This window comes from Centroberyx affinis, unplaced genomic scaffold, assembly GCF_046629955.1.
Source record: "Centroberyx affinis isolate AG114_WGS23_722 - 3 ecotype Tasmania unplaced genomic scaffold, CSIRO-AGI_Caff_v1 ptg001506l_1, whole genome shotgun sequence".
In the NCBI taxonomy this organism is placed as follows: Eukaryota; Metazoa; Chordata; class Actinopteri; order Beryciformes; family Berycidae; genus Centroberyx; species Centroberyx affinis.
In genome coordinates, this window is record NW_027279970.1 from 177,358 (window position 1) to 202,929 (window position 25,572).

Consider the following 25,572-nt stretch of genomic DNA (forward strand, 5'->3'; position numbering starts at 1 on the left):
GGTACTTCAGAGATCTGCATTCCTTTGACCATGTTGGCCCGTTCCTTGGCGATGTCCCGTTGTTCCAGCATTCCCAGGAACATTTCACTAATGTACTCTCCAGTGTGTCAATCCGTCATTGCTTTTGTATTTAGGACCACTTGTTTACATATCCAATCACTGCTGATGAAGTGACAAGTCAAACTTATCTGGGACTCAGTAATCCCTGACCAGGAGTCGACTGGCCGACGGGTGCAAACGCACGTCAGCCACCATTCACGCCAATCTGCTTAAATGATGGGGAATTAAATACATTTACTTTGATTATTTGACTATGATCAGCACGGACTGTATGGGGTCTTTTGATCGATTCATCAAATTGTCAATTTTTCAGGGACACCAGCTCACACCAAGCATGTTTGGAGTGGTGTATTCAAACTCTGAAGCCGTTAGTTTGGTTCATTTATGCAGGTGAGAACAATGCCATTCAAGCTCTGGTATGCACCAAATAACTGCAGAGAACACTGGCTCATAATCAGCTATTTCTTGTTGTTAAAACTGGAATCTGGGACTGTTTCCAGTATACTTATTTTATCCATCTGGACCGTGGAGTCAGGTTACACAATACCAATTGGTAGTATTACCATAGTTGGACACGTTCTCCGTGGACGAGTATTGAAATTTTGGCCAAGTATGACGAAAGTCTGCTAATGTTTAGGTTTCCTGCGGTGGGTAGCTGAGTGCCGCTAGCTAGTTAGCATACTAGCCTAACCAAAGAGCTTAAATTGAAAATAATTTTTGGCCACTCTGACTGATATGCTAGTGGCACACACTGTAGGCTGCTGTTACTGTCAAATTGCAATATTTACACCATCATAAGCAATGTTACAATCACTGAAAGACAAATTAGCCTACCTGGTCCAGGGAAGCCATTTTTACTTGGGTGGGAACTTTACTGGTGAGCTGACGACACACAAGCCACACTGGCTGTTACACCTTCTCCTTGGTAGTTTGGTTGTAGTCCGAACATCAATTCAAATACTTTTTGCTGTCAGAGGGGGTGACAAAACAGGGAAATCAGGTAAATCCTGGATTTACGCTTTGACTGGAGAAAGTAAGTTACAGCAAAGAGCACAGTCCATAACACTTAAAGCAATATTCCACGTAAGGGATAATGCCCGACGAGGTGTCCATTATCAGGAATTAATGGACGACAGGGAGGCCAGAACCGTCCAACGCACAGTGGAGGACGGTTGCCTCCGCGGAGTTGAGGAATCATTTTGGGATGAGCTCTCCATAAGTACATCGTTAGCCCAACTGCATCGCCTCCAACTATACAGTGTAATATCCAAGCAGTGATGCAGTGCTAAATAAAAAGTTGGATCAATTATGACCTCCAGCTGGTGATCACCATAAGGCATAACAGCCACCAATAAACACAGTTCTTCAGAAAGGCATTGATTGATGCTTTTTCCCCTATCATTACCCTATCATTATATAACATATAGGCTATAGGCCTACTATGAATTTAAGTCATAAAGATTTATGTCAGCCTAAAAAAGCGGATAAACTCTATTCCGCAAATAAAAAGGTGGGTAAACTGAGTTTAGGCTGGTTTACCCTCCAGGCCTTGCAACCAAGACCCATGCAGACATGAAGATCACTGAATAGAAGTATATTCATTTTCATTAAGTATCACAGTATTATTGTGTACTTGCTACTTACTACTTTTCCATAGGTTAATATACAAGTTAATACACTTACGCCAATGAAAAGTGTTACCCAAAATGCTTATTCTTAACAATAACTAAAAAAGAGTAGCCTAATCCTATAATTAATTTAAGATATCACAGAAAAACTTCGAGTAGCTATAAGTAAAAACAAAATCTACCACATAAAGGCATATGGTAATACCATAGGAAAGCTCACTAAGCTACTTAGTACCACACACAATAAGTCCATACAGGAATATTATAGGAATAAATAGACAAATTACTTTTTTTTTCCTTAGGGGTAGCCTACACTTGGCCCACTGTAAACTAGTGTTTACACAAAACGCATGTTTTCTCATTGCAAGACTTATTGGCTTATATATCTAGCAAAAACACAAATATTACTAAATTACTCAGTTTTGATTGGGTATAAAATGTGATCATATAGGCTATTGGCAAAAAAAAAAAAACTAGCCTGGTGCCATATTTGAAAAGGTCTATGCCTGGTTGGACCCACGGTTTAAGGAAGCTCGCCCGCCCGGCAGTCAGAAGGGGACTCGACGCCGAGAGCTTCGGGCGGTGTGTTCTAGTGTGGGACACCGAAATGTGTCGATGAAGATCTGCTAATATCTTTAACCGACGCAGTAATGAATCGTCTCCTATCGTAGCGTTCGTTTTGTGGCATATCCAGGTGAGTTAAACTTGTACACTGTCTTGTTTCTCTCTTTGAAAATAACCGAGGTAAGGAGCGAACGCGGTGGCTCAATACAAAGGCTTTCTTCGCCGGAGAAAATGCCGGGGCTGCAGCAGCCGGGAGGCCCGCCTGTGTCTTTCAAGTCACCGACCAGGCACGGTTAACCCAACAATGTTTCACATATTACGTCAATTTCTTACATGAATTGAACGTTATCGTGTTAGAAACAAGAATTCATGAGTATTAGTAGCGTTTAGCGGCGATATTGACCGAGTATTGTGGGTTTTGACAACCACGGCCGGTACTAAGAAACATGGTTGCTCTGCGGAGTCTCCTAGCGCTGCACGCCGGGCATCGGTGCAGCTCGTGCCGCTAGAGGGGTACGGGGACAGCCGGGGTAGCTCTGCTGCAGCCAGGAGAGAGCCGGGGACTGAAAATACACGCAACAACACGGTCGGTTATGTAATGCATAATTTGCTACCCACGAATGCTTATCTGATTAAACTTTTGCACACATGATATGTCAAATAAAGTTGGCACAACGCTAGACTACGTTTTTAGTTGTTTATGCGATTTTTTCTGCATTTTTCTACAAGGCTTTTTAGATTTTCACCCCATGGACATTTTGTTTCGTTCATTGAATCTAGGTAATAAGTTCTTTTAGACCAGTTTCAGTCAATGAAAGCTACAATCGCTGATTAAAAAAGGGTAAGAAGTGGCATAGAGTATTGTCTCTTGGTGTGTGGCTGTTGGCTTGCCCATTCCCCTTCAGGCTGCTTACCGAGCTAGCAGGGAGAGTTTACATTTTAGGTATTGTTGCCGAGGCAGAGCGATTTGCTCTGGGTGAGAGCCCAGGGCCACTGTCGTGCCCAGTCACACTTCGACAGAAAGCATGGCTGTTAATAGCTGTTGCGGGGATCGAACCTTGAACCTTATAGTTACAGGACAGGCTATACGCGCTACGTCACCCTGGGTTCAAGTAAAGTGCTGTGTGGCTGCCCAATGCCTGCTCCTCCCAACTTGAGTTCAGTCCATTCAGTGGTTCCCAAAGTGGGGTCTGGGGACCTCCAGGGGCCATTCAGCGGGTTCTGTGTAGGAAAATAAATGGTGATCATTTCTGTTGGCACAATAAGAGCATACGTATTTTGGTAATAGGTGTCATTCTCACCCTTATAAAATGGGGATCCGTGGCTTAATGTGTATCTGTTTGGGGATCCTTGAAAAAAGTTCGGGAACCCCTGAGTTATATTGTGCATGAAAGCAAATCCTAATCAGTAGAAGTTTAATGTAACTAGTTACACTTATCCAGTAACTAGATATTTGAATATATATTTTTTAGAGTAATTGTTTGAGCACTTAGTTGATTCTTCTACCTGAGCACTACTTTTAAATGTATACATAAGACTAATAAGTACAGTGAGGCCTGGCATGTACAGTATAATAGTCATTCTGGTCTTAAGCTCCATTTACCTTTACTTCCTCTACCAAAGTGCTAATTTTGCTTTGCTGTTAAGAGCTTAATGGGACCAAACTTTAGGCTGATTAAAGACCCATCAAAGTTATTTGCACAACCATGCCGAAATAATTAATGCCATTATTTTAGGGGAAACAATTTTGGAAAAAGGAGAATCAGGGGCATAAAACTGCAAATAGGCTTGTTGTAGTTGCATTGTAAGATGTGTGCTGTTGTAACATGACTTGCAAACTTGTACACAATCCGTAAAATTGAAAAGCAAAATATGCGTGTATGATATGATTTGCAAACTTCTGATAAATTTTGCAGTTGTAAACAGCTATTAGCAATGAATAACATTATGAGTGAATCAGTGTTTCCTTTCGTGAATCATTAAAAACATTTGCAGCCATTTTTTCAGTGTTCTTCTGCAGAAAATCACGCCACAGGCTGTCTTGTGATGACTTGCAAACTTGTAACACAAATATGCAAATGTATATTCCAGTTGAAGAGCAAAATATGTCTTCGTGTGCTGTAAGGTCGCAACACAATCTGCCAACTTGTTGATAGATTTTGTAGTTGTGAACAACTATTTGCAAATGTGTAAAACGCATTTTGCATGCTTGTGAGCTATGGATGGACAATAGTGTACATTCTGTTTTGGATTTTCTGGGGCTTTGCAGTTGCGGAGGGGTGTTGTTTTGTCAAGGCAGCTATCTATGCTTGTCAAGAGGTGCAGGAAACCTTGAGAGACTTGCGCTGGGCAACATTTTAATAACTTTAATAACTAAATATCAAGGTAATTTAAATGTAGACAAGTACAATGTAGTCCCAAACTAGGTACACTGAAATATGGAGACAGTTGGCCTAATGGTGGCGCTATGGTAACAGTTAAACTTTTAAGTTAAACATGCAATAAGCAATTTCAGACCCTGTAACCAATCTTGAAACTAACGTGTGCTACGTGGAGATTTCCGTGAGAAGAAATGATATAAACAAACAGCCACACACACGGACCAGCTGTGTTGTTGTTTTCACCTCTTTTCTAAAGCTTGTTGTCATGTTCGGCCCGAGTAATGGCAAATCGATGAAGCGAGCAAGTAAACTTGCTACCTACCTCTTCACTTGTCATTGTGGGACATGTAACCTTCAGCGGGAGAAAAATCTGGCAAAGCGAGACTGGTAACGGGCGATATTTCTCTATAGGTTAGAGTTGTCACGGTGGTGCCATTTTGACACCGGTGTTGTTTCCCTCCTCAACACCGGCCATACCGGTTATACCGCCTGTCGCCACTAGGGGGTCCAAGCGCTATCAAAGTTAGCTTGCCAGCTACTCCTATACTATGCAGATAACATTGTGGTGGTCCGCTTTTTATTTCTCCTCACAAGAAGTGCTCCAGGCAGAGCTTTCTCCACACAAAAAAAACACTATGTGTGAACGCAGCCTAATCAAGGTTACATTAGAACACCTGTGAAGCGGAGATACATACAGTACAGCGTCCCAGTGCTGTTATACTGTATATCGGCACTCATGGAATGCCTCTTGTCCAATCAAATTGCTTGACCAGAACTAACTGTTGTATAAGTGCTTTTATTTTACAAAATACAAAATAATGGTATTCCCGGTGTGGGGCTAATAACACCGGTGTGGACTCCAAGACCTTAAGCTACCGGTAACACCGCCCACCATGACAACCCTACTGTAGGTACGTTTGTTTTAGCCATTAGCCTTTGTGCACGATTTGTCCTTAAGGGCTTCCGTCACTGTGTGTGTTTACAAAATGTGTTGCTGTTTCTGTCACCCTCTAGTGGTCAGAAAAAATTGCTTTGTGCAGCTTTAAATTTAACTCTTCCATGTTTTCTACTGTATGTCCAAATGTCACCAAAATGCCCACAGGCATCTTCATGCTGTATTTCAAAAACAATCTAAGGCTTGGTGATACCTGCAAAACTGACTATGCATGTAAATGTCTTAATGTACATTATACTGTACACATCTACTGTAAATTTCCACCTTAATGAGTCAAGTCATCATGGAAATTTAATTACATGTTGAGTAGACATTGTAAATAACTTGTATGCAGTTTCATCATGATATCTAATTTTGAATTTGGCTGTCATGTACACAATGGAAGTCAATGGGGAATTGGACCATTTTCAAATGTATATATTTCCTTAATAGTTTGACCAATCTTAGTAAATTATTTTCAAAAAATAATAATTGTGGAGATAAAGTGCCTTGATTTTCATTATTGTATCTTCAATATTGAATTTATGACAACTATTTTAATTTTGCTCTTATTGTCCAGCAATGCCTTCATTCAGTGGCAGGGCCACAGACTGTCCAGTGAGTAGAAAGAGTTCAGGGCCAGCCAAAATGCAGTTATGATAGACTGAGGCGTATATTCAATAGTTCTGATGCCTGCTGATTACTCATACTGCTATGCTAATCTTTCATGCAATCATCTTCTGTGTTTGTGAATAGCCAAGAGCAAGACTTTCCCTTTGGCTGCTCAGCCTTCAAAATAAAACATGAAAGTTTAAACATGTGAAGGCCAACACCGGATGTTGATCTGGACAGGATTAAAATTACCCCAGGACTCTGACATTCTGGGGTAATTTCAAAATACAGTAGCCTACATAGTTTCAGTTGGAATTTTTAGTGTGGTAGCCGGAGCAAATCACTGACATCGTTCCAGGCAGCATAACATTCCCTTGGTCCTGATGTAAAAACTACCAATCATCAGACCTCCCCTGGTAATACTAATGCCGTCCACATTTGTGTGTATCTAAAAGGGCTGTGCGTAAAATAAATTGCGGTTAATACCTAGTCAAATTGGCCAACAAAGTAGCCTACTGTAGCACACAAAGCAGTAATGTTAGTTTAGCTTGTTAGTTAGCTTTATGAGTTGTGTGTGTGTGTGTGTGTGTATTCACTAATCAAAAACTAGTAATAATAATATAATAATAATTCTACATTACAATTTACATTACATTTCTGGCTTATGAATGTCTTATGATCAACAAAAAGAGTATGGTAGAATGCTGAAACGGAGTTGATGCTTGACGTTTGGGGGCCAAAGTGAAATTTTATTTTTGGGGCCTTCATACCCTGTCACTGTGAATCCAATGCATGTCATCTCGCTCCCAGTCATATAGCAGTGTTACCACTGCATCAGTTAAAGGCAATGCTGGGATCACACATAATCCTTAATGCAAACTTTGTGCAGAATTCTATGCAAGGAACCTGTGGCACAGAAGTATTGAGATTAAATTAATGAAGTGTGGTTATTGATTAAGGTGTTACATTTCCATTCCAATTTTATTCACTGAAATGTTTTTCTCCTGAAAATATAACTGAGCTAGCAAAAACAATGTGAAATATGTTACACATGCGTAATAAATCCATTTTCATCACAATGCAATGCATCTGAAACAGAATGATGCAGCAGTAATGAATTGACTTCACAAATGATGCATTAAGTGTGATTGAGGGGTAAAGTGTAGCATGTTATCTCTCATTCAGAGGGATTGCACACCTTTTCATTTGTTTCTGATAACTTTTTCAGTGTAACAGCTTATTTGTAATACAAGGGTACAAATAAGATGATGAACTGAGATTGTAAACTTGATTTTAAATATTGTTTTGAATTGACCACAAACACAAATCTCAGTTGCACCTGTAGAGACGAGATTAAAATTGTTGCAGCAAGAGCCCTATGAGAAGTGTGTTCTGTTTATAGAAAAGGGCGTGGCTATGCAAGTGTAAATTAATGCATTTAGCAGAATCTGCCATGTTGTTTCGCATAGCTTTTTTTACACTACAAAAAACGTAAAATTTTAGTGAGTAATTTAATCTGTTATTGATTCATACTTTTTTTTAAAAACAAGTGAAGTCTGCCAGTTGGTTGACATATGTTCACGTGTCTCCAATGTAAATCAGCTTGTTTCAAGAATTTTCTTGTATCAAATAACCTACTGTTACTTTTGTCCAAGAAGTCCAGCCATAGAATAGCGAGTTACATTACCCCATATCATGTAAATAATTAATTCCTGTATAGAATTGTTTTATTATTAAATTATCACGGTTGCATGGCTAACCTATCACTGAGAACTTCACTAATTAAAAGATTCTGAAACTTTTTTTTTCCTCTCTCTCTCAGATTGAACGATGTGATTGTGATCGGAGGCAGCTGCACTCCAATGGTCCAGAACCTCAACTCAGTTCACTAGAATGTACTTGATGAATGTACCTCCTGTTGCAGCGACTCACACAGAATGGAGAACCTGTGGCCCATCCCGAGGCTATAGCCTTCCACTGTGCTTCAATGACTCTGACACTGAGTTGTCCACCAGAGGCACACCTATCCCAGAGAAGGTCCAGATGATCATAGAGAGCCTGAGGAGCACCCAGTCCTCACTCAACATGGGCGACGAGATAGAGGGAAATGTGCCATCAGGACAGGAAGTTCACCCCCAGGTCTGCAAGGTCGCGATGAGTCCTTTTGTGGGCCCCAAAACCAAAGGTTCCACTGAAAACCGACAGGCAGACGATTCCTCCCCAGTCAACTACGAGAGCCATGATTCTGACAGTGATGATTCTGTGGATAGGGGGATTGAGGAGGCCATACTGGAATACCTGAAGGAAAAGGATGATCACAAACGCAAGGCAGAGCCATCCAACAATTTTCTCCCATCATCCAAAATCCCCAGGAAAAACCCACCTATTCCTGAGATTTCCAAACAACATTCCGACAGCAATAAGGTTTTGATTGCCAGTAACCAGTTTCCAAAATGTGTCAAAATTGAGACCCCCACAGCACCAGCTACTATACCCATGAAAAAGTTGATCAAAAACAAGGCCCCCTTCAAAGAGAATCCTGTTAAGAGAATGGATACAAATGAAACAACAGCCAAAAGTCTAACGTTGTCCAAAGAGCAGACAAAAAACCCCTCTAAGACAAACAGCCTCTTTCACAAACTAAAGTGCCCAGTCACAGTCAAGGTGGAGGAAGACTCACCTGACTCCAGTAGTGATGATGGCATTGAGGAGGCCATTCAAAGATACCAGTTAGAGAAAAAGGAGAAGCAGAACCGAAGGGATGTTTGCCAGCCACACATATTCAAAGAGGAGTCTGACTCCACCAGCGATGATGGAATTGAGGAAGCTATTCGCTGCTACCAGCTTGAGCAACTAAAAGAGAAGAGTGTCCTAAAACCATTCTTACATAAGCAACAACCTATAAGTAAGTCATCAATACACCCTATTGAGAGTACAAGCACAGAAAACCTAAAAAGACACAAATCCAGAAAGAAAAAGAATAGAACCGGAAATGAAGTCAAATCTGTTCTACCTCCCCCTTCATCTATTTGCATACCCAAGAATACACTTACAGGCAGCCCTAAAGGTAAAGGAAATGGACTACTTTCATGTAAGGTAGAAACCTTTAGGGAGCAACACACCCTGGCCACTCCAAAGGCAAATACAACTGCAGAGCTTATGTGTGCTGAGGCAATATTAGACATTTCAAAGGCTGTTATGCCTGGGGCATTCAATCCTAATGTTGGCCTTAGCAGCTGTACCCCGTCTCAATCCGTGTCACTCCTTTCTAACTGCCCAGACGATGGAAGTGATGACAGTTCCATTGATAGTGAAGATGGGATTGAGCAAGAAATCAGGAAATTCCTTGAACAAAAGGCCCAAATGCACAAACAGCCACCCAGCTCTGCTACTATCACTACAGAGCCAATTGGGATGAATGAGCTAGATAAGGTAAAAACAAAACAAGTTGCAACCCAGAAGAAAGCTATAAGGTTGTCTTTGACACAGAAAAGAAAACATAAAGAGGAAGCCTGCAATGTTTCCAAAGAGTCAGTGGTAGATGACAGAAAAGATATAGCCCTTAAATCTTTGCCATTGCATGGAAGAGAATCAAGCCCGTTGGTATTTTGCCAGAGAAGTCAAACACAACCGTTAACTGGATTACAAAAGACAGAGCAAAGTGGAGACAAAAGCAGCTCCCTTGACAGCGATGAGGACCTAGACACGGCAATAAAAGACCTGCTCAAGACAAAAAAGAAGTTAAAGAAAAAGACAAGAGACTTAAAGCTGAAATCAAGGAAGTGCCTCAAGGATGCAGGACCACTGCTAGGGAACGCTTTACAGATAAAAAAGCTAAAACCTGATCCCATTTCCAAGCGTGGCGGTTTGAAAAAAGTTCACAAGACTAGTGATGACATGAGAGAGAAGTCTAAACTGAGTAAGAAGAACATCTTGCAGAACAAACAAACTAAGAGAAAAGAGCATATTATGCATGCAAGTGACACAGACAAATTGAAAGGGACTGGGGGTCGAGACACCCCATTGCTGCACAATACTCAGGCTGTTCAGATAAAGGAAGATAGCAGTTCAGTAGACAGTGATGATAGCATCGAGCAAGAGATCAGAAAGTTCTTGGCCGAAAAAGCCAAGGTTTCCACCGCAGAGAAATCTAAAGATGGAGATGTATCAAGGAATGGTAATGCTGAGGCTTGCACCCCACAAGTTAAAGATATTAAATTGGAAAATCAGCTGGCTGAAATTCCAACAAAATGTATTACTCTCCTCCCTGGCCAATCTCTGATAAGTAGTCCTGAAAGTAAACCATCTCAGGATCGAGAGCCATTTCCAGCCCCGCAGATTTCCCTGGCCGACAACTCCAGCTCCGCTGCCACTGTCGGTGCACAATCATGCCTCTCCTCAGCCCTTTCTAACAGCCCCAGTCTTTTGGAGCCAGCAGACGGGGCAGGGGCTGCTAGAACCGAGAAAAGGAGGCCTAGTACTGGGAGCGGTGATGTCCAGGACGTCACCTCAGAGATGGTGAGAGCCCGGCCATTTACGAGTCCCAGTATTGCCCAGTCTCGCTCTGACTCAATTAAGTGGCGTCAGAGCCTGGGATTGCCCACTACTGAAACAAGGAGTGTGCCTCTCAGTCGAACCCCATTCCATGTCACCTCATCCAAAATCAGTGAGACTGCATCAACAACTTCACCCTATCAAATGGGGGGTATCAACCCCAAACCACAGACACCAGTCACTGTTTGGTCCTCTGCAAGAAGCAGCAGATCAGTTGCACCTTTCCCCAGCGCTGCAGAGACGACTGTAAATACCATGTCCCATTCCCCTTTTTCAAATCTTTTGTCTGCTGTTAGGCAGCATCCAGGGATGTCCTTTACACAGCGCCTTGCACCTGGAGGCCACAGGGCACACTACCCTATAGCAGGGCAGGCTGAGAGTATGGTGCATATGTCTAAGGACCAGAGTGTGTTTGTCGAACTGGAATCACATAGGACCAACCATGTCCAGGTCCGGAGCAGGGAGATGAGCGAGGGAAAGGAGAGAAGGGACTTGCCAAGCGAGAAAAAAAGAGAAGGGGAGAGCATGAAGACAGATGATAAAGAAGTACAGCTAGGAAGAGCAGAGGAAGACTTTGTAGATGAGACAGATTGTGAGTCAGACAGAAGGAGAAATCCAGAGAAGAAGCAGGGGTTTTCCACATTGTAAGTATAGGCATTTTCTTTGGTTTGTGTGGTCACATAGCATCATAAACCAAGTTTTATATGAGTTAATTACTTGATTGTGCCCTCCTAATAAATATCTTCTAGGCTATGATCAAGCTCATTCATTTATAGGCTCTAAGGGAATGTTTGTTGATAAGACAATACAAAAAGAGCATTTTTTATGTGTTTGTACATTTATACAGCTGTGTAACACAATGGCACCACAAAGAAAAGCTTTTTTTATTTGTGCTCTGAGATTTATCCATATCATTGAACCTTTGAAAAGCAATACAACTATCTTTTGGTACAACAAGCAGACTGCATGAGTAGTACCACCACCCAAATGCACTATACTTTCTTGCCGAAACTGACATAATCCTAAATGTTTTTCACATTTTATGTAATGAGAAATGACCAAGAACCTCTCAAAATTACAAAATAAAGATTAAAGGTTAAGTCAAACTGCTTAAGTCATCTATATAGCCTTACACAATTTACCCGGGATAGGTTTAATAAAATGTCAAAGCGGTCTTATGTGCAGAAGTTAAAAGGCCTTTATTGTTGAGTTTAACCTAAATGTGTTGCCATTGCAGCCCTCATTAGGGGTATCTCAGTAAAGGTGGGGAGACGCAACAAACAAAATACAGTCGGATTCATTCAAGTTCAGGTGCAACTGAAAACTGACAATTGATATTCAGCATGGTGACATCTGCTGGAGAGGTATCCACGTTACAAAAGTTAGAGGGAGAAAGAAAGAAAACTATTAACACTGAAATCACATGTGTGTATAAAAGCACCATAATTATTCTTCACACCTAGCTCCTTATTCAAGTTTTGACTCCAGACTGGGTTCCAGAAGTACTCCCTTTAACCCCTGCAACAATCTTCAGCTGCCCAAATTCTCCCATGTCACCCCTGTCCTGTACTCTCTCCATTGCTCACATTGATTTTAAAACACTTGTACTAGAGTACAGGCTGTCCAGCCCTATACTACAGCCCGAGCTTTATGCTCTACCATGTTTTTAGCTCTCTGTTTTCGTGGCAGCCTGGCGGATGGGCAGCCCAGCCCAGACTCTTCTCTCTCCCGGCTCCCCGGTGGAGGAATGACCTTCCCACTCATGTCAGGACAGAGGAGAGTCACTCCCTGAAAACGAATTTCTTCAACAAATACTTCTCTCTCTCCCATCTGAATCACAGGGCGCTGTAGGTCTGACCCATGCGCTCTTTACTACTGGTTGCTAGTAATGTAACAATTTTGGAATTTAATGTTATTCTACTGCTGCACTCATTGTAAGTCACCCCCTGTACATCAGCTAAATTACTGAAGTGTAAAATGTAAATGATTCTTTCTTTATGCTATCTATGTTGTGTGTAATGTGGTTACCTCTCCACTAGATGTCAATTTGATAAATATCCTTTGTTGTTTTGAGTTGCACCTGAAGCTGAGTGAATGTGATCCTATATTTTGTAGGTTATGTGTCTTCTCACCGTGCCCATACATGTAGGTTAGCCTTCGCACATAAAGAGAAGAAAGCTAGGGTAATCTTTACAACAGATTGTACTCTTGACTTCCAATCGGCACTGTTTTCCAAGTAATTTTGAAAATAGGTACTGGGGCACCAAGAAATGATGCAGTCTGGTATCCTTTCTCAACTAACATGGAGATATTAACATCTTCCCATCAGCTTTTTTTCTTTAGACACAGTGCCCTCCATTCACTGTTTGGTTTTAATACATTTAATTTAGTGAAATTTAATGCCCAGTTTTTGACAAAAGCCACTATAGCAATCTTGGGCTTATTACACCCCCCCCCCCCCCCCCCCATGACTAATGTGTTGTTCCAGAGTCCACACAATTACTCCCCTCTGTCTTACTAGACTTGACATTTAGTGTGTTTATTTCTTTGTCATATAAATGTTTTCTCGAATTTGCTATGTGAAAAAAAGTTATTTATTTTTGTTTATCAAAAAAGAAAGACTTACTGAACATGCTGTGCATTGCCAGTTTTCGTAAATATTTTGCAAGAAGTGTTTTTTTTTCCCTTATACCCTTTCAGATAAAAAAACAACAACAATTTGCTGTATCTTTTAAGTGCAACTGTGTAATAAAGAGTGGATTCCAAGCAACAATGGCTCTTCATCATTATTAGTATTATTGGTATTATATAGCTACTTATTATACATTATTATAACACTCCTCGTGGTTCATGTAAAATCTACCAGTTTATAATTTACAGACTCAATTTGTTGGCCTGAATTTGTAATTAATGATTAGAGCATTAAGTAACTACTGAGGAGTGGTCTGATGCATCTCCTGCTCTCCCTTGCCCAGGTCTCTGTCCAGTGCCATTGACCCTGGCATCACCCTCAGGCCTTGCATAGCTCTCACCACAGAGGAGAGGAGCAGGAGGTTCAGCAGGAGGTACATGGCTGTAAACTGCAAGAAGGTACAATCGCATAGTGACATGGAATTTACTGGTGTAGTGTTCACTTCCTCGCCGATATTTGCATTCCTTAACTCCATAATGACATTGATCGGTTGATAGTAAAAGGGTCTCCGGAGAGTGTGAAAGATGTGCGTTACATGATGCTTGCAGGGAATGGCTTCTCTCAGTGGAGCTCCTGTGCAGAAAAAGACCAAGCAGCAGGTCAAAAGAAAGCTCCAATTTGTTCCCGTGTCTAGGTACGTAATTGTCCCCGAATGATTTCACGTGATTTCTGTCTCTACATTTAATGGTCAAGTGTCAGATAAAAACCTCTTTATCTCAAACAAGTTTTATATTTTTCAGGAGAAATGAAGCAGCCAGCCAGCACAGCATGGCTGAATAGAATTCTGAATTCAGAACATGTAGATGATGTTCATCACTGTGCCTGTTGTGTTGTGGAAGAATGGTTCTACACTTTGGTAATTGTTTTCTTACATGTAAAGTTAGCTGTTGAATCTGATGTTGCAGAATGACAGTTTTCTATGTTATGCATTTTTCCAGTGGTTCAAGGAACATTTTTGTCCATTTTGTTTTTCTTTTAAAGCCATTCTTATAAATGTTCTTAATTCACTGAAAATGTCTTTGACTACATTTACTCACATTCTGCAAGGTTGGGTTGGGTCTTGAAAATAATGGTGTACGCACTTTAGCTCAGGCAATGATAACTTTGAGAGTGGCCATATTCTCAATTTTCCTACAGCCAAAAAATAGAAAATTGAGACTCAACATGTCACAACCTAGTATATATTCTGGAGCTGCTCCATAAACAATACATGGCAGACCTACAGAGTTGTTGGTGTTGTTATTGTTTTTAATAGCCAATTGGCCTTTATTTAGTTGTATTTCCCCATTATCTTTACCTCCCATTTCATATTAACTCTTCATGGAGCTGTTCTGGAATTAATACCTTATTATCTGGTTTCTGGGGTTGGGTTGGTTGCTCATGTTCAGAAATATTATTGGACTCGCCTAGACCAGAGGAATACCATGAAGTGCGTTCCCCAACAGTCAGAGGCTGACGTAGATGTTACATGATGAGGGCCAATATAGGGGTTAAATCTGTTGTGTCTAATTAAGGAAGGCTGAGGCCCCTTTGCTTATTCCCTATTCCTTTAAAAAGGCTTCTTATAATGAGGTCAAACAATTGTTTTTTTCTATCTTTTGTACTTAAAACAGAGGAGGATAATTCTGAAAAAGAGTCTTTAAGAAAAAAAACACACAAAAACACTTTTCAATGTATTGGAATGACTGAAAAAGAAAGTTCTTAGGGGAGAGCAGGGTAAGATGAGGCAGTTTTTTTTTTATATATAAATATAAAATGAGTCAATACTGACATATGATATTACTTCTATATCTCTACAAGAGTTACTTCTTAATGTAATATAGCATCAGTGCAACACAGTAGCATCCAGTCACTTTTAAAAAGGCTTTCCATCCTGACATCAGCATTTCTTACACACAATGCCAAGTTGTCACATGGCAAAGCAAGTTTCACTGTTCAGTTCACTATTTGTGGCAATATTTAATGTATGGTCAAATAGTGCAAACACATGATCACTATCTACTAAGCTGCATGGGTAGTTAAAGTGTGAATTCTTGAATGCCACTGCAACACATTCACCTTCACTTGTAGCTCCAAAAGACGTTTTCCACAAATGGCGAGAGCTGAAAAACACAGCTTTTATTTACTGAACAGGCAAGAACAGTGTGCAATAGGCAAAATAAACAGCAGGTGACAGCAATATACCGACCTGTGTCAAGTCTGCCGGATGGCTAAATGAGAAGAAAAAGGAAGTCGGTTGCCTAGCGACCAGTGGACGGGTCTGCCCCCCCCCCTGCTGTCTATGTGGCCAGTCGTGTGAGAGCAATGTTTATAATTCCACTGTTATGTTAGAAGATGCATGTTTTAAGAGCTATTTGCTATATTATTAGAAGTTATTTAATGTTGTTACTGGATGGTTTTTTAGAAAGCTTTTATATGAGGTCGTTAAAAGATCCGTAATATCATCAGCGTTGTCTTTTCTGCTCATGGGAGTTGTAGTCCATTGCTGTAAGCGGTCACGACGCACATAGTACTTTACGGCAAATATCAGTCGCCGTTCTTGACCTTCTGTGGGAGGGTTTGAGGGAGCAGTGCCGAAGAAGCAAGCATGGCTGCCAGGGTGCTAACGAAAGGTAACGTTATACATATTGTATATATCTACATTTAACTACAGAGTGAGTCTCTTTGGGATAGATTTTTTGACAGAATGTCATAAAGTCTGTACCACGGCTGTGTCATTTGTGTTGTGTTACTAGCATCCATAATGCTACTAATCTTAGCTGTAGCCGATAAAACTGTAGCACACTGCTAGCTAGCATTACCTGGTTCTTAGACCTGTTTGTATTAATATTTGTGTTGTGTCTTTTAGGACTTTGGGGGCTACGTAACTCACGGTTTGTTACAGTCAGACATCAGTATGCCACCGCTGCATCCATCAAATCATCTGAAATCCAAATGGACAGTAACGCTATGGGTGAGCTAACATTAACATGGATGTATCAATAAGTATCCAGCATTATCGCATGTAATTACAGTAAAGTTTTGCTCTCTGATTTTGAAAAATGTTATTTCTCATGTTACACAGACAAACTGCTGAATCAGCCGCTTCAGACGCCAGACTTTTTCCGTCTGTCAGAGCTCTACTCCTTGAAAGACCTGTTCGACGCCAGAGTGCATCTTGGACATAAAAAAGGGTGCAGACACAGGTTGGTATGATTTCTCACATCTCATGGAAAATTGCTAGAGAAAAAAAGACAGTCACAAAGTCTCCACCTGTGTTTAGAAATGTCACAGAAAACGTGATATTGAAACCACGTATTATTGATTTGCACATTATGAGCGTTAAGGAAAGAGGCATTCATATACTCAATTATTCTGCCATGCAGACACATAAACATGCAATTAATATCTATGCAATATCTCCAATTCAGTGTAAGTGTGTGTGACATAGATTCTCAATGTAGAGTGGAAGTTGCTGATTGACATGAGCTTTAATTCCACTGCAAATTAAAATCTGAACTACCAGCTCCTTTAACTTGAGAGTAGAAAATTGCTCTGAATCCAGTGGGTCTTTCTGCAGTTCATACAGGAGGGAAGCCTATGAGTGGAACTCCCCGTGTTTGTGTGGGTTTCCGCCGGGTGCTCCGGTTTCCTCCCACCATCAAAGACATGTATGTTAGGGTTAATACTCCTGTCAGTGCTCCTGACCAAGGCACTGGCAAAAGAACTGGAGTTGGTCCTCGGGCGCTGTACTGCGGCTTCCCACTGCTCCTAGTGTGTATAGGATGGGTCAAATGCAGAGGCCAAATTTCCCCACGGGGATAATTAAGTATACAAATACAAAATACAAAAAAAAGATCCTGCCACTGGGGGAAAGAAAGTACCTCCAGGTGGAAAGCATTCATTTCCCATCTTAATCATGACTTCTTTGGACTATTGAGCCACCTCAGTCTAACTCCCTCTCTCTTAGGCTCATGGCTCCTTACCTGTTTGGCTGTCGGTTGGAACAAGACATCATCGACCTGGACCAGACCATGGAGCTTCTCCAGGCAGCCCTGAACTTCACTGCCCATGTAGCGTACCGTGGTGGCATCATACTATTCGTCAGCCGCCGGCGCCAGTTTGGCCACCTGGTGGAGTGCACTGCGCAGGACTGCGGGGAGTACGCCCACACACGGTACTGGCAGGGCGGCCTCCTTACCAACGCTCCCATCCAGTACGGCCCGGGGGTCCGCTTACCGGATCTCGTCATCTTCCTGTCCACCCTCAACAATGTGTTTCAGCAGCATGTGGCAATCAGAGATGCAGCCAAGATGAACATCCCCACGGTGGGTGTGGTGGACTCCAACTGCAACCCCAGCCTGGTGACTTACCCCGTGCCTGGGAACGACGACACTCCGGCTGCCATGGAGCTGTACTGTCGCTTATTCAAGATGACCATCAACCGCGCCAAGGACAAAAGGAGGCAGATGGAGCTTCTGCACGGCCTATCAGCAGCATCCACACCAAGCTCATGACATTAAGGACTCTTCAAAAATACTTAAGAAAATCTGCATCTCAAGTCAAGAATGTCTACTGCTCCCCTTGATCTTGTGTCTTCACTCTGAAACAATGTGAAAGTGTGCAGGGCCGAGTTAAACTGGCTACTGTGCTCACACGTTCAGTTTGAAGCCTTACAGGTTGTATAAAACTCTTATAGATTTTACAAACAAATCATTTCAGCCCTTTTATTATGTACATTACATAACATGAATAGAATCTTGTTTCTTTCCGTGATGTATGTATGTATGGGTTTTTTTTGTTGTTGTTTTGCTACAAAATGAGTGGGCTGAGTTGATTAGGAATGCACTAGACCTTTTTGGATGCATCATGTTGCAGCGACTGTGTCCAAATAGATTGAACTGTTGTGCGCCACTGTTACAACACTGTCATGATGCAAATATTCTTCTTTCCATATATAGTTCCCTCAAGAATTATTAGCATCTTTGGTAAAGGTGAGTAAAATGGGCTATAAGATGAACAAAATACACCATCTGTACTCTTGAACTCATTAAAACTTTTATTAAAAAAAAAAAGTTCCAATGTGATTCTGACATTTTTGGGGTTTCATAAATTTTCACACAGTTTGTTGCAAATCCATTCTAAGATGATTGGTGAACTTCAACTCTGATTCAATTAGAATCCAAGATCACGACTCAATATTTTGTTTAGTTTCTCTGTTGAGCATCAGCAGCCTCTTGCATTACTTTTGAACTTTGATGCTAGCTTTCAATACCTTTAATAAAAAAATAAAAAAAATCATAATTTTGAAATGGTAGTAGTGCCTTAGGTACGCTGTTGGAGCCATTTGGCTGTTTTTACAAAGGGCATCAGGTAGGTGGACACTTCAACTCTCATCTTATGCTAAATACACAGCTAAATGTCCCATTCACTGAGATGTTTTCTGGCCAAGTGTTGTATGAAATCGTTTATTACGTTCAATACAATAATGGCATTTTATTAAATTGACCAACTATAAAGCAAGACCCCTTGGTATATGTTTGTTCAGGGCTCCTCCTCTCCGTGGGTGAACCTGCAAGAGAAGAACCGTAACCAAGTCTCACAAACCAGAAAATCAACATTTGCTTTAGAGTCGGTGTCATGAAAAAAAAAAGTCTTAGCACGATGCAGCACACAGAGGAAAGGTGCCTGTCACCATAGTTTTCCAGTGTGGACGGTTCGCTCACTATTGTTCGAGATCGGTCCTTCTCAGTTTCCGTAGTTTGTCCTACCAGTATATCCTTCCCCACTGTCGTGCTTAATATAGAAGCTCCTTGGCTGTCACTCGCTTTGTGGGCAACATGGTGAGTAAACAACCTTTGGCCCTAACCCGTTCAGAAGCGTTTTGTCTGTTGTCATTGTAGATGGTAATATCGCTCGTACAATACGTCTGCGACGTCTGAAATCCACGTTTTGGCAAATGTCGTTGCTAGTGCCATTCCTTGTCGAAAGTGGTTTAAGAGTGATCACAATAAGTCAGTCCAAAATCCAAATAAAACATGGAAGACATACATTCTACATCGAGTCCTTTCGAAATTATTAAATTTCTAAAGTTAAATTTTTAAAGTTCTCAGCGTATGCTTGTCCACTTACATGCGCCAGTAGTTGTCAGCCTATTTCTAAGACACATTTTCATAGATAAAGCTACAGAAACGCCCCCAACTTGAAGATGTCTAAATTCTGTTGAAATTACCCTGCTGATTTGGGGAAAGATGGAAAATTAATAAAAAAATTACCCGAATATGTCAAGCTCATGGTGGAAGTCATTGTGTGGAAAGTATATAATTAAAAGGGTGAGCCACAAGTTGTTGTTGTTTTTTTGTTTTGTTTTTTTGAGAAGTATTTGGTGCTAAGTGGTCACTGCTGTTGTTTTTGCCATGCACTTCCAAAAGATAACTTCGCGATAAGTGTGTCCATTACTTTAATGTCTTTTTCCTTGGATTTGCTGTTAAAGAAGATTGAGTTTCCGTAGGTAGCCTACTGGTCTTTTCGTCTGTTCAGCAATGGTGGCTATCGCTGGTTATACTGACTTCTGTTTATTCTAAACAAACCTATCTAAACCTCCTTGAACAAACTGCTGCTGATGCCAGAAATGTAAAACGCTGCACAGGATTTTTGCCAGGGAAAGGCCTACCTGACCAGCAAATACAAAAAGCTTCATGAACTGGGATTTACTATTGTGTTCTACTGTATGTGTTATATGAAAATGTTGCAGGTTATTACTACTGAAGTGCTCTAAATTGGTCCACACCACCAATAGTTTTATATGCAAGTTGGCAAACTCATTATTGTCTACAATTTACCATATCATGGTCAAACACACCAGTGATTAAAATAAGTAAATTTTGTAGGCCTAATTGGATCACTCATCAAAAATACATCTTCCAACTTTTCCAGAAATTATGAAATGCACACACACCTAAGAAAAGGATCGTTTAAAGTGAGCGCTTGTCTGCCTTCAAAATTGAGATGAACACGTCCTTGCCTGTAATAAGAAGCAGGGTACGTTAATATATTCCAATTCTTGATTAGCAGGTTAAACTAAAATCTTGATATACAGGATCTGGAATACATACGTACATTTAAGTGTATGCTTACATTTCAGTCATAGTTTCTATAGAAAATAAGACAATGTCTCTGACAAACCAAACCGAGTTTTCATAGCCAAAACTCCACCATGAACAGCATGTGATTTAAAAAAATAAAAATAAATAAAAAATAAAATCTACAGAATGTCTTAATGGAGCTTTTTATTTTTTATTTTTTTAACTTAAAATGGGACAGCAAAATAACAATTTGTAACTGTAACTTACATAAATGGAGGACTTGTCAAACCATGTTAATGATTTGATTTAGGTGTGGCCTAAAACTCTGCCTCATGGAGCCCAAATATTAATGGAACAATGGACATCATGACTTTTGGTGTGTAAAACTTAAGTTCATTGATGGTTCCTTTATTGCATTCCAATATTTTAAATTGTACAGTCTTTTGATGCATTGTTCTACTTGTTACTCATGCAGGTATATCCACGGGGAGAAGACTGATGGCGTTGCCTTCATGAAGACAGCTGTCCCCGGTGCTTGAGATGACTGTCATTCAGAGAATGGCAACTGGTCTTGTTGAACATTGATTTTGTAGCTGAACACACACACACACACCCACACATTTCTTTAATAGCAGAAATGTGGTAGGGGTCCACTGTGTTAACATTGCCCCTTGAGACGTAACTCTGGCTCCAATGCCTCTGTTGTGCAATAAGTGGGCAAATAGAAACTGGCTCATGATTGCTCAATTTCCCCTGTGTAGTGGGCTTTGGGTACGGAACCGGGCCAGATAGAACCAGTTACCTCATCTTACCATGATGCTAATGTATTTACATAAATTGACAGTTATTGTTCATTTGCATTGTTCATTTGCAAGCGCAAACCTACAGTATTAACTGGACTGAACATTTTGCCATGATGATTTCTGCTAATGACTAACTTAACTTTTTAGAAGCCTGGTGCTGATGGACTACTGTAGATACACACTCGTCCTGCAGAGCCACGGCAGAGTTGCTTGTGAAGGTGAAGATTCTTGGTAAGTTGACACTGGTAGGCTTGTTGCTTCTGTGTTTCTTTCCCCTCTCACCCAGCCTGCCCCTTGAGGCGTTGCAGTCCAACACTGTGTTGAGCCTGTGTCATAAGGTGGCAGAGAATAAAAGGTCTACATCGGCATCTACACCCAACACCTAGAGCAGTGGGGACTTGGAGTGATTGATTTTTCCAACAGATCATAGATTTAATGCCTTGTTGAAACTGGAAAGTAACATGAGAAAATTCCCATGACTGTTTGATTTGTCTTTACAGATGGAAGATACCCAATCATCACTGCTGTCCTGTTAAACAACCCTCTGGCTGTGTTAGTCAAATTTGACCGATTTACAACTTTTTGCTGTAATAAATATGTTGTTTTTTATCTGATTGCCATAAGGCATCATGACATCCTCCACACTAGCTATCACAACACACAAAAAATCATGTTCACAACCTTTTAGTAAAGGTTAGGTGTTTTTTTCAAATTTAGGACATCTGCGTTGTTTCTGGTCAAATCTGGGCAGCCATAGAAAATGAATGGGTGAGACTATAATAAAGAGCAAAGAGTACCCCCAATTCAGAGTTTAGTTTTGCAACCATATGTTAACTAGCAGATGGCAACACACACCTGTAACGCTCCAGGTGTTGTCCCATACCCATCTCACCCTACTTCTCAGACATCTACACCAGCTCCCCCCACGAGAACCAAGCAAAATATTATACCTGTTAGTCATGAGAACCTTTTTGCGCACAACCACAACATGGTTCAGTGCGACACAAATCTGGTCTTGCAACTCAAATCTATAAATAAATCTTTCTTAGGGCCTTAGGGTCTTATTTCATTCTGCGGCAGCACAGTGACCAAACGGCTCTCTATATACAAGGCTCTTGATTATATTTTTGATCACAGCACTGACGAGCAAGGCAGTGGCAGAACGGACCTGAGGAAGGAGTGGAGGAGGACATTTGTGAAGTTGAGGACAAGATTAAGGTTGATCCAGACTGTAACAACTGATGAGGAGCAGTCAGCTGATGAGGAAGAGCGTCCTGCTGAGGTGGAAGTTACATTCCGGTCAGAAAATGGGCACCTGTCATGGTCTTCAATTCCCCCTGAGAGACAAGGCAGAGCGACAGCTGAAAATATCAGAATGACCCCAGGACCAACAAGATATGCTTTGTCCCGTGTTGATTATATCAAGTCCAGCTTCGAGCTTTTCTCCTGGAGCACATTGAAAAGATAGTGTTTGAGATGACAAACGTGGAGGGGAGACGTGCATATGGTGATGGTTGGAAGGACATACACCGTACTGACCTGCAGTCCTACACTGGCCTGTTGATTCTGGCAGGTGTGTACAGATCCAGGAATGAGGCCACCACAATGCCTATGGCATGCAGAGTCTGTTCGCACAATTTTCCAGGGGACCATGTCACTCCAGATCTTTCATGTCCTGTCCAGAGTCGTTCGTTCTGACAACCGGGACAAAATAAATGCCCACCATGAATAAGACAAACTTGCTGCCATTCAAGAAGTGTGGGACAAGTGGGTTGAGCGGCTACAGCACATTTGTTTTGTGGATGGAGATATATCCAGCGTGGAACCAGGGGAAGTCGTTCAACAGGAGTCTCTTCCTGGGAGCGTTAGGGAAAGCTATGGTGACCCCGCTGATTCCCCTGCACCTTCCTCACACACCATCTGCTGCCAGTTTGGTGATGGATGTACAGCAAGCAAGCTCAACCTCCCCAGCAGCTCTACCCGACAACCACAAAGACAAGACGAAGAGGTGCCACTTCTGTGCTCCAGGGGATGTCACACACACACACACACACACACTGCAACAAGAGAGTGAAAATGTTATCCTGTAACCTGTTTTTGAGAGTTGAGATTTTTGGAGAATAAATGCTCATTGAGAAGTAAGTTTTGTCATCATGTGGGGCCATACAACATTTGGCACAGTTTCAAAATTAGCATCCTGGCTGTAACCTTGATACATCCCAGGTTGAGATAATACATCAACATAGTTTCCTCTTGTCCATCTTGTCTTAGGATGACATTTTGATTATCATTATATAATTTATTATACATTATCATATTTAATAAAGATTTTAAAAAAAAGTACTTGACTAGCCTATATTAAACTACACATACGCATTACTGAAACTAGATCAATATAAGTCAGTAGTGTAATTTGCTGACAGTTCAGCATCAGTTGATAGATGAAGCAGTGCTGCCTGCTTTGAGCAGCTGTTGGCAGTCTGAGGAGCCCTTCCTGCTGCTGAATGTGAGGAAGCAGGGCTAACGTCAGGAGGAAGACTGACCCTGTGCCACAGCTAAGCCCTAATGGAGAGCAAGTTGAAGTTAGCTTCAGGTTCACAGGTCCACACTGGATAGCAGCCTTCGTTTTAACAACACTGATAACTCCTCTAGAAAGTAGGTACATCCTTTTGGAAGTTGCGGCAGCTGGATGAGTCCCCAGCAATTGAAGTATTTTGCCTGCCACATTCAAAGCCCACTGACCTTGTTGTGGTATTGAGGGCTTTTGGCAACAAATGGCAAACTTAAGTGAATGACTTTTGATGGGACCCTACTATACAACTGTCATGTTCCACAAGTCTGCCATCAGGCTGGACGTTTAAGCATAAATTCACCAGACAAGAAGCTGTCACTGTACTACCAGCATTGTTTGCGTAGTCATTTATTGGATTGAAAATATTTCACTCAAATTGGTCTCACAGTATGTGACAGCTTAACATAAATTTGCTGACATTTGTATTTTTGTAAACATGGGCAAAGGGAAACTGAAATTAGATAATATGGGCTAAGAATGTTCCAAAAAGCATAAGTATTTACAAGTTGAGCTCTTCAAGAATTGGTGAATCTATTTAGATCATGGACTCGTGCCACGGACGGCCATGAGTGTGCAGGTTTTCATTCCAGCCAAAAACCACCAGGGGATTGCACAGATAAGCACAAATTCAACCACAGAGGAAGAGCTTATCAGTGAAATTAGCTGGTGTAGTCTTTGATCTTGGCCTTCCTTGGCACATGATTGCCCACCCCTGATTCAGACAGTCAAACAAATTCCTTAAAGTTAGTGATTCTTGATCCTGGTCCTCAGGACCCAGTGCCTGCTGGTTTTCATTGTAGCCATCTAATAAGGTGACCAGGTGGATGCAGTTAACTACCTGGTAGGATAGACCGCCAGCAGTAGGCTACTCGAGGTTACGAGGACCAAGATCGAGAACCACTGCATAAAGGTAAACAAGCGTCTGGGTATTAATATCTTTGTTCAGTCAACATTCTCAAGGATTGTCTATCAATCCACAGACAGGATACCTAAAGGGTTTTTTAATGGGTTCAGATGTTTTCCTTACAGTATATATCCTAGTAAACATAATGTTTCCAGAGTTATGAAGGTGGCATGCAGTATGCAGTATAACCCTGATAAACAGGTGGTGAAAACTTTCTTGGTTAACATGAAGTTCAAGAAGCTAAAGCTGTTAAAAGGTTTACACCATTTCAGTAGCATGATTTGGAATTATGTAATTTGGCTTGCAACTTATGAGGGTTCTAACATTTCCAAGAAAGCACTGAAATGTAAACATTTTCAGTCACAGAAAACATGGAAAATGGATAAAATATCATGGAGAATGTGTTTTGATTTTCTAAAATCCTCTCAAAAGTCACCATCTTAAAAGTTAAACCTTAAACATTAAAAAAACATTGCCGTTGAAACTCTTGGAACTAATGTCTTGCCCAATTTTCAGCCTGTCAAATGTATTTAAAGAGGCTTCATACTGGGCAGACATTTCACTTTTGAAGACACCAAATCTTCATATGAGTTCATGAGCTCTAACACCAGCTGCCCAGAACATATTTTTGCAATTGGATTCATGATGTGCTGGAAAATCATACTGATGTCTGAGGCAGTTGAAGTTTAATCATGGTAATCTTTTTTTTGTAAAGATTTATTGTAGGCATTTTATTGACAGAGATAGTGAGAGACAGGAGGGTATGGGAGAGAGAGAGGGGAGGACATGCAGCAAATAACCGCT

The 25,572-nt window shown here is 41.1% G+C and overlaps 2 protein-coding genes, 1 long non-coding RNA gene and 1 pseudogene across 3 annotated transcripts; all 4 read left to right on the forward strand.

The window, feature by feature from the left end:
- The first annotated feature begins 2,249 nt into the window (after positions 1 to 2,249).
- On the forward strand, positions 2,250 to 14,205 carry ppp1r26 (protein phosphatase 1, regulatory subunit 26). The gene is made up of 5 exons (XM_071527227.1): positions 2,250 to 2,382; positions 8,002 to 11,377; positions 13,709 to 13,823; positions 13,974 to 14,059; positions 14,166 to 14,205. Exons 2-5 carry the CDS (start codon positions 8,073 to 8,075, stop codon positions 14,203 to 14,205), a joined length of 3,546 nt encoding a protein of 1,181 aa, XP_071383328.1. The 5' UTR covers positions 2,250 to 2,382; positions 8,002 to 8,072.
- A 1,752-nt stretch (positions 14,206 to 15,957) lies between these two features.
- mrps2 (mitochondrial ribosomal protein S2) lies at positions 15,958 to 18,450 on the forward strand. Its single transcript, XM_071527230.1, has 4 exons — positions 15,958 to 16,037; positions 16,274 to 16,378; positions 16,490 to 16,610; positions 17,375 to 18,450. Exons 1-4 carry the CDS (start codon positions 16,013 to 16,015, stop codon positions 17,919 to 17,921), a joined length of 798 nt encoding a protein of 265 aa, XP_071383331.1. The 5' UTR covers positions 15,958 to 16,012; the 3' UTR covers positions 17,922 to 18,450.
- A 754-nt stretch (positions 18,451 to 19,204) lies between these two features.
- LOC139650533 (uncharacterized) lies at positions 19,205 to 23,545 on the forward strand. Its single transcript, XR_011695646.1, has 5 exons — positions 19,205 to 19,247; positions 20,800 to 20,865; positions 20,965 to 21,523; positions 21,793 to 21,844; positions 22,430 to 23,545. It is a non-coding gene; the product is annotated as an uncharacterized lncRNA (long non-coding RNA).
- LOC139650537 (small nucleolar RNA SNORA17) lies at positions 21,579 to 21,697 on the forward strand (annotated as a pseudogene).
- Positions 23,546 to 25,572: the final 2,027 nt, after the last annotated feature.

Excerpts from the sequence above, each read along its gene's own strand:
- ppp1r26 (XM_071527227.1), top strand. The coding sequence starts at position 8,073 with ATGTACTTGATGAATGTACCTCCTGTTGCAGCGACTCACACAGAATGG. Across the intron at positions 11,378-13,708 it reads AAGCAGGGGTTTTCCACATT|GTCTCTGTCCAGTGCCATTG; the intron begins GTAAGTATAGGC and ends TCCCTTGCCCAG. Across the intron at positions 14,060-14,165 it reads CAATTTGTTCCCGTGTCTAG|GAGAAATGAAGCAGCCAGCC; the intron begins GTACGTAATTGT and ends TATATTTTTCAG.
- mrps2 (XM_071527230.1), top strand. The coding sequence starts at position 16,013 with ATGGCTGCCAGGGTGCTAACGAAAG. Across the intron at positions 16,038-16,273 it reads TGCCAGGGTGCTAACGAAAG|GACTTTGGGGGCTACGTAAC; the intron begins GTAACGTTATAC and ends TGTGTCTTTTAG. Across the intron at positions 16,611-17,374 it reads AAAAAAGGGTGCAGACACAG|GCTCATGGCTCCTTACCTGT; the intron begins GTTGGTATGATT and ends CCTCTCTCTTAG.